Source organism: Hipposideros armiger, unplaced genomic scaffold (genome assembly GCF_001890085.2).
Source record: "Hipposideros armiger isolate ML-2016 unplaced genomic scaffold, ASM189008v1 scaffold_92, whole genome shotgun sequence".
In the NCBI taxonomy this organism is placed as follows: Eukaryota; Metazoa; Chordata; class Mammalia; order Chiroptera; family Hipposideridae; genus Hipposideros; species Hipposideros armiger.
This window is the reverse complement of record NW_017731442.1, coordinates 227,581-236,691: the sequence shown is the minus strand read 5'-3', so window position 1 is coordinate 236,691 and position 9,111 is coordinate 227,581. Positions and strand designations below refer to the sequence as shown.

General features: G+C 34.9%; 1 protein-coding gene across 3 annotated transcripts in view; it reads left to right on the top strand.

Annotated features, from left to right (window-relative positions):
* FSIP1 (fibrous sheath interacting protein 1) overlaps window positions 1–9,111 on the top strand; it is a 181,738-nt gene that overhangs the window by 20,696 nt on the left and 151,931 nt on the right. For 2 of the 3 annotated variants that reach the window (XM_019644901.1, XM_019644900.1), the window contains exons 4-5: window positions 3,201–3,355; window positions 4,628–4,721. In XM_019644901.1, the coding sequence (XP_019500446.1) occupies window positions 3,201–3,355; window positions 4,628–4,721 (249 nt within the window). The remainder of the gene's footprint in view (window positions 1–3,200; window positions 3,356–4,627; window positions 4,722–9,111) is intronic. The other variant, XM_019644902.1, reaches the window with a different exon arrangement.

Sequence of the window (9,111 nt, the reverse complement as noted above, 5' to 3'; positions counted from 1 at the left end):
TATTAGAATTAGGTATGTTTTTTATCAGCTAAGTAGGAATAATAATAAAAAAATGTGCCATACTTTTTGTGAGCAAGCAATCACCAGTCATTATACAGAAGAATATTAGGAGTCCTTAAATACAATTAGAAAAATAATATGTTGTTTAGTAAAATTGTTATTGTGGTCATTTTACATTAATCAAGTAGGAAGTACTTCTGCATTTTATGTCATGATTTATTGATCTTTTTGATGACTAAAACTGCACAATAAAATGTTATCCTGTAACTTAGAAATGCCTTTTTAGAAATAATACCACTTGATCTTAATAACTCTTTTGGATTTTAAAAGACTCCTTTTTTTTCATGGTTATTAAATTAATACTGGTCAGAGTGAATCAGAACAGCAGTTCTTTTTTTAAAGATTTTTATTGAGGAATTGGGGAAAGGAACAGTATTGGGGAATTGGGGAAGGGGAACAGTGTGTTTTTCCAGGACCCATCAGCTCCAAATCAAGTTGTTGTCCTTCAATCTTAGTTGTGGAGGGCTCAGCTCAGCTCTAAGTCCAGTCGCAGTTTTCAATCTAGTTGTGGGGAGGCACAGCCCACCATCCCACGCGGGAGTCAAACCGGCAACCTTGTTTTTAAGAGCACACTCTCTAACCAACTGAGCCACCCGGCTGGCCTCTAGAATAGCAGTTCTTAAAATGTGGTCTCTGAAACTCTTTCAGGAGATCTGCCAAGTAAAAACTCCTTTCATCATAATACTAATATAATATATTAGTAATACAGTTCCTCATAATACTGAAATAATGCTTGTTGCCTTTTTGCCCACCGAGTGGACATTTGCACTGGTGGTACAAAAACAATAGTGGGTAAAATCGCTGGTGCTTTAGCATGAATCAAGGCAATGGCACCAAATTGTACTATTAGTCATTGTATTCTTCATGACCAGGCACTGGCAGAAAAAAGAAATAGCCAGTGTGACTCAAGAATGTCTTTGATGGAGCAGTAGAAATTGTTAATTTTATTAAATCTTGACCTTTGAATACACATCTTTTTAATATCCTGTGTGGTAAAACAAAATTGAAGGTTGTGTTGAGGAAAAGTATTGTGTGATAGTTTAGTGGCCACTTTTTAAATGGAATACCATTTTTACTTGAAAGAAAGACTGACAGGAAAACTATTATCATTCAGACTTGGGTATTTATTAGACTTTTTTTTTTTAATGAAATGAGCCTTTTACCTCAAACAAGACAACTAACAGTATTTTTTGTCAATGATAAAATTTGAACTTTCAAATAAAAGTTAGAATTTTGAAAAACTTATGTATGTCACCGTGAGCTAGAGAGCTTCCCAATAGTTAGACTTCTCTGATAAAAATTGGTGGCATATTAACAAACGTGATTTTTTGATATTGTATACTGAAATGTGTTAACATTTTGAGGGTCTGCATAATTCAGTGAACCACTATTTTCCAAATGACGAACACAGGGTAAAAGATCCATTCAAAACGAAAGATAGATCCATGGATTTTAATGGAACAAGTACAAAAAGCTCACTGATAGGCTTACAGATTTTGTATTACAACTAACCTTTTCGGGACTACCCCTTGTTGAGTTTTGATATAGTATCAAAACAATATTTACAATTATCTGAAAAGACTATCAGATTTCTCATCCCCTTTTCAACTGCACGTCTCTGTAAATTTGCTTCATATACTGTAGCTGAAACAATAGATTACGGTAGGTTGACTTTAGAAGCAGGAAGGAGAATCCAGCTGTCTTCTATTAAGCCAGATATTAAAAAATTAAAACAATGCCACTCATCTTAATGACTTTTTTTGAAAATGTAGTTATTTGTCACAAAAATGTTGTGTTTATGGTAACATATAATTAGTAATACGTTTATTATTTTAAAATAAATATTTTTCAGTTTTGATTTCTAATATTGTAATTATCAATAAATATAACTCACATAAACAAAAGCTACTTTTGTTCTGCATAATTTTTAAAGTTGTAAAGGGAAGCTGAGATCATAAACTGGAAACTGCAGACTTAGAATGTTTGGGATGAGATCAGCTCTCACAGTTAGGTCAGGTGACTCAGGATTACAGTTATCAGAAACAAGGTTTTATAGTTGAGATTAGCTATGGGCCCAGTTTACATGTATTCGTTAATAGTGTTTCAGGACTGCATGAGTTACTTCAAAATGCCTGCTATATAGACCACCTGGAGCCTGAGATACATGGAGCCTGAGAATGCTAGGATTGGCAGTTGGGAATTAGAACTAGAGGCTGTTGCATTTGAAGTACGTAGGCAATAAGATTTGCACAGCCTCCTTATTAATAAGATCAGTATTCTTTCAGAATAAGTTTATTCCCTCTAAAAATATCTCCTTTTCCTTAAAGAGGAATGATATACATTATAAGGAAACATCACTGGACTCTTGAGTTTTCAAAAGTTGCAAAATTTGGACTTTCGTAGAATAATATGCCATTTCTAATGATCTAGGATAAGTGAGACTTTAGTATTTGAGCATTTATGCTTATTGCCAGATTATCATCTTTCATCAGACTTCACAGAGATAGTGTCGCCTGGTGGTGAAGGACTTTGGCTCTGGAGTCAGGCAGATGTAGGTGGAAACTGACTCTGACATTTACTAGTTAGATTATCATGGATATGTATGTAACAGTTACAAATTAGCCTCAGTTTACTCATTTGTAGAAGGTTTCTATATGTTGGAACCACTCTGTGTCACTTATGACATGCTACATTTTATTGTAGCTATTTGTGTACATGTCTTCTCTTTCAGTTAGTCTGAAGCAGCTTTAGGATAGGGTTGTTGTCTTATTCCTTATTTTGTTAATTATGCATATAGAAGGTAGAGCAGAATGAAGGAGAAAGAATTTGGGATTTAAAATAATATAAAACCCACTTCTGAGTTCAATGCTATAATTTATAAGCTGTTGGAAAGGACCCAGTTACGTCAATTGTAAAATAGAGATACGTATCTATTTCACAGGGTTGTTAGATAATTATATAAAAAGAATACACGTGAAAGCACCTTGTAAATCAAGATAAATGACACCAATGTTAGTTATTACCATCAGCCATAAACATTTGTTGAATGAAAGCAGAAATAAGTAAAAACAAAACAAAACAAAACAAACTTTTATGATTTACTAAACTTCAAGCTCATTTCTTCTTTCAACGCAATATAGATGAACCCGAAATGAAAGAATTAGATTCTCAATTTCAAGATGCTATTCAGAAGTTAAAGAGGCTTGATAAAATATTGGTGAAGAGACAATACAGAGAAAAAGAAATTAAGAAGCAAGGTCTAGAATTGAGAATAAAGCTGTGGGAAGAACTTAAGGTGAGAACTGTATAAAAACATATCTTCCTCTATGATGAGTAAGAAAAGCATGGACTGTGGTAGTGTTAATGGGGTCTGCCTTTATTGATTTATTTTGCAGAGGTAGGTAACTGTGCAGCATTCCAGATTTCAGGCATCGCAGTGACACTGGTTTGTTCGTTCCTCTTGGACAGCCCAGTGGGCCCCTCCTACTGGCCTCAGGCTAGGGCTTCCCCATCTCTGGAATAGAAAGGGGTGGGGTGCCTACTTTCATCAAATATGTATGTCTGCTTTTTCTACAGCAAGGTTAAAGTTTGGAGATGGATACACAAATACACAAAAATTTAAACCCCTCATTCTCATTATAATTTGAGTAAACTTTTATGAACAAGTGTTTCATGAGCTGGTCAAGATCTCTTCAGGAAGCTGTAATGTGCTAGAAGTCTGGGGCCATGCTCTATTTGCTTCTGTCTCAATACATTTCTAGTGCTTGATTAACTTTCCTTGGCTCTCTTGGACATCTTATTCTCTGTACTATTGAGGGGGTGGAGGTTGACCAGATGTTGGCACTGACTTGATGTATAGCCATTGGCTCACATTTGAACTTTGCCCCTCAAAGGAGAGCACTTTTTAAGGTAAGGAACATTGTAATAACAGATTGGTTGTTTTTGATAAATTCCTCCTTGATCATGTTAGCTGACTTTAGAGGAAATTTCCCAAGTAATAATATGAGTTAATAATAAAGTAATTAAGAATACACTTTTACAAGGTTCCCAGGATGACTTCTGGGATGGAAAGAAAGCACAACATGCAGTGCTTTAAACTAGAGAAATAATTTGTGTAAATTTTAACAGAAAAAAAATTAGCCTATCATTTAGTCTTACTGAATCTCAAAGCAGATTTTTACGTGCTTGGAAATAAGAGTTATAACTGGAAACATAATCAAATACAGTAGCAATCTTGAAATGACTGAAATTGTAATTTGATGATGGACCTTTAGGTTACTCATTAATTATAGAAATACTAAATAGAAACTTAAGAAGCTTTAAGCAAGGTAGTTATCATATCATGATAGATATATATACATCATCTCTTTCTGGGAATATCTGTTGACAGAATTTTATGGGAACAGGAAACATTAACAGATTTCCTAATTAAAGGAATAAAAATGACCTGAACCTTCTTGTTTGGATGTACACAATTGGAAACCTTATTGGAATTTAACAAAATACTGATGTGTATAATCAATTGCTTTCTTTTCTCATGTTTAAACTTTCATTTCTTTTTCAATAGTCTGCAAAAAATCGTGAAGCTTTGCCAAGTAATGAGGAAATGGAAAATACAAAAAAGTTTCTAGCTTTGACTGCTGCATCAGAAGAAACTGTTGGTGAGTAAAATTGATTCATCTTTATTTTTATCTCAGAGTCATGGAATATTTGGATTAAGGTAAAATAGCCAATTTAATTATTTTTTCTTTTTGATTGTGAGTTTAACTCTTCTTTAGAGGAAATGATTAATTAAGTAGGATTCTATGGAACTACCCTGAACTTAGGTATGTTTCAGAGTCTTCAAGGCTTTATATCTGTTCAAGGGTGGGGGGCAAGGCAGTGAAAAATCAGGAAATAGACAAAGTATGTCTTTGCCTTTTACTTCCTGTGTGTCTTAGATGCTTCTAGACACCATTTTATGCAGCCAGTCCTCTCACGGCTTAGGATCCTCCCATGAGGTGTCTCACTCAGGCCTCTGCAACCCCTTTCATAAAAATCCATTACTGATTTGTCCTGTTTCCTGTTCTCTTACAGTCCTGCCTTTTAAAGACCAGCCAATTAATTTTGCACATATGTTTCTACTCCCCGCCCTGGTGTGTATGTGTATTTGTGATCCCCTCCTACTCCTCCTGTTCCTTTTTCTTCTTCTTTTTCTTTTTACACAGAACTATTTTAGAGTCTATAACCTCGTTTTAGCCTACTTATATTATGGGGAAAATGTTAGGGATTGGAATGCAGTTGGTATTTTTGGCGGGACACTTTTGAAGTCCTTTAACCTACATCACACAAGTGATCATTTAGTACAGCTTGGGCATTAGACTGGTTCAAGCAGGGGCCTCTGATTTCTCTGAGAATCCTGGAATTCATTTGTCTTTTGCAAAGTGAATGTCTAACATTTGAGAATCCCGAGACCCTGACCCAGGCTACTGCTATGCTTTCGCAGGAGCTTTGTTTGATGTGGGTGAAATTCCTTCAGGTTTGTGCCTTTCTGGACCCAGCACTGAGAGCTCAGGAGCTGCTTGGGCCTGTCTTCATGCAGCGAGAGAACGATGCTGGCCAGTTCCCACCTAGAGTGAGTTCAGTGGTGTCCCTCCCAAATTCATGTCCACTTGGACCCTCAGAACGTGACCTTATTTAGAAATAGGATCTCTGCATATGTAATTAGATAAGATGTGGTCATACTGAATTAGAGTGGGCCCTACATCCAATAACTGGTGTCCTTATAAGAAGAGAATATTCGTAGAGACACATGGACATAGGGAAAAGGCCATGTGAAGATAGAGGCAGAGATTGGAATAATGTCGCTACAAATCTAGGCACACCAAGGATTGCTGGGAGCCACCAGAAGCTAGGAAGAGGCAAGGAAGAGTTCTTTTCCAAATTGTTTTGTTATCACCTTCTGTGGTAGGCCAAAAAAAAAAAAGAAGCCTCCCCCCACCGCCCCCAAGAAATATTAATGTCAAATTCCTAGGAGCTGTGAATTTTACCTTATTTGGAAAAAGGATCTTTGCTGATATGATTAAGTTAAGGATCTAGGATAAGGAGATAATCCTGGAATATGGAGGTGGGCCCTAAATGCCATTATAACTGTCCTTATGAGTGAGGCAGAGGGAGGAGAGACTCACAGAAGAGGAGAAAGGGGTGTGAAGATGAAGGCAGAGATTAGAGTGATGTGGCCACAAGCCAAGGAATGCTGGCAGTCACCAGAGACTGGAAGATGTCAGGAATGGACTCCCAGCGAGGGCCCTGCAGGGTACGGCCCTACTCACACCTTGGTTTGGACTTCTGGCCTCCAGAACTGTGAGAAAATAAATTGGCTATGGTTTTAAGTGACCATGTTTGGGTTAATTTGTGACAGCTGCAATAGGAAACTAATACACCTTTGAATAAGGTATATTAAGACTATCTACTTAGGGTAGATTGGACTTTTACCTTAGGGTAAAAGGGATTGGACTTTTAAAAGATTTTTATCCACATTGACTTATTGAAAGGTTATATCAATTTAGACCTCTACCAACATTGTACCTGAGTATTGTTTTCCTATACCCACAACAACAATGGATTTTGTAATTGTTTTAAATCTTTGGTTATTTAAAATAGAATCACAATTATGTGTATCACTTAGGGCGGTCGAATACTTATTCTTTTGTTTAGCCATTTTGTAAATTACTTGTTCTTTTATAAAGTGAGGTATTCCTTTTTATTGATTTGAAGGATTCCTTTACATATTAAGGATACTAATTCTTTGCCATAAATATGAAACACATTCTTCTAACTTATTTCTCTTTAGTTTTGTGGTATTTATTGCTATTCCGAAGTTAACATTTTTTTATTTAGTTAGATCAGTCATTTCTTTTATGTCATTGTTAATTGTTGCTCTGCTTAAAAAGACCTTTTCCAATTTAAGATTATATAAAAATGTACCTGTGTTTTCCTTCCATAAGTTATTATTTTATGAATAAATTGCAAATATTAGTGTATTTGGAATTTGTCTTGTTGTCACATATGAGATAGTTGATTTAGTTTTTTCTGCCCAATTTGTTAGCTAGTTGTCTCAAGACCTTTTATTGGAGAATCCATAGTTTCCCCACTTACTTGAAATGCTAACTTTATCATGCACTAATTGGGTCTATTTATAAAATTTCTATTCTATTACCTTAATATTTCTGTCTGTGCTGATGTTAGTATTGCACTGTTTTGATTGTAGCTTGTAAAGCATTTTGTTAGGGCAGGTATATTGTTGTCTTTTTCAGAGTTGTTTTGAAATAATGTATTTTTCTCAGGCCTGTTTTTCTCTCAGAACAGTTTAGCAATGACTACATCATTTAAGGAAAAAGACTGCAAAGCACTTCTGAACTTACAGCTTCTAAAATGTTTTTTTTTTTTTTTACTAACTTAAATGTCTAAAGACTATAATATGAAGATAATCTGTCTCAAAAAGTTTAACTTTTTATATTTTCTTTCATGTCTATCAGTAATTCTACACCTTCATAGAATTGAGACTCCACCCTTAATCCAAATAAAACACATGGGCTGTGTCAGGAAGGTGCTTCTGGATGCTCTAGCCTCTCAGCATCTGTGTTTTAGGAAACAGAAGCTAAATGCTGATTTCTATATAATGGATGAGGGGGTTTATGGCAGTCTTTAGTCATTAACCGTTTCAGCCACAGAGCTCACTACCAAGTGAACTTTCGGCTCTGGAAGGCAAGACTTTTGTTTTCAGTTGCCCTTTCTTCAAAATTAAGCCAGAACTATCAAATACATTAATTTTTAAAGCTCATGACATGTATATTTGGCTGAAACCTACAGAGCTCACAGTTGTATCTCTGGAGTCACATGACTACTGTAGGCCCTATGGACAGTTACAGTGAGCTTAGATTAGTACTAAGGTGCTAACATGGAAATTAGTGGGACTTAGTGACCTGAAAGCTGGAGTTACCAGGGACTTGAAAGTTATGTTCAGAGAGAATCATTGCTTTAAACATTATCACGTTAGAGTTTCAATTTTTAGATTTAGAATCCTTAGTCAATTATTACATATTGGCAGAGCAAATAAGATTTGTTTATTTATATTTATCTATCTTTATTATATTTAAATTTTATTTATGTATTTATTATTTTATTGTATTATTCATTTATATTTCTTTATATTTATAAGATTTATCAGATTGATTTTTTATGTATTGGCAGAGCAGATAAGACACAAAAGTAGGGTTGATGTAAAATGAAATGGGAGTGAAAGGCAGTGAGGTGAACCGAACATCTAAGACCCTCACTGTTGTCACTATCTGTCTTGATTAGCTCACACTTGACCAGTTCACCAAAATGAAGAGACAGTATTATTGTATTTCTGTTTCTTCAGATGTAATTAGAACATAATTTTTTGATAACTGGTCATTTATAGAAGGCAAGTTCCTTAATGAAATTTCCTGCTGGCTCTTTATAGCCTAGGTATGTATTTAGTAGTCACCTACCTGATTTTTAAAAACCTTTGAAACCAAAAGAGATAGTATTTACTTTAGAATACGTTAGTAGCCTAATCATGCATTTAAAAAATATTTTACATAACATAATTATTACCTTATTCCAAATGAGAAAACTTTTGGAATCTTCTGTTTAAGAAAGATATTATTAACAGGATATTTTCACTGAATGTATGGATGAAATGAATAGAAAAGCAAGAGTCCAATTTGACCATGTAGCACTGATTTTTGGAAGTCTCATATTCCTACTATTACAACATAGCAGCATATTACAAAGTGGTGTGAAACTGCTTATATCTGTTCCATTCTGAGATTAACTTCTCTCCTGTTTTTTACTGAACTTCAGCTACCTCTCTTAATTCACAATATAAAACATTTAATTAAAAATTATTTTGATCAAGCATATATATATATATTCATAAGGTGTTTTTATTAAAGATTTTTATTGGGGAATTGGGGGGATGGGAACAGTGCTGGGGAATCGGGGGAAGGGGAACAGACAAGTTGCTGTCGTTTTGTTCTTCAG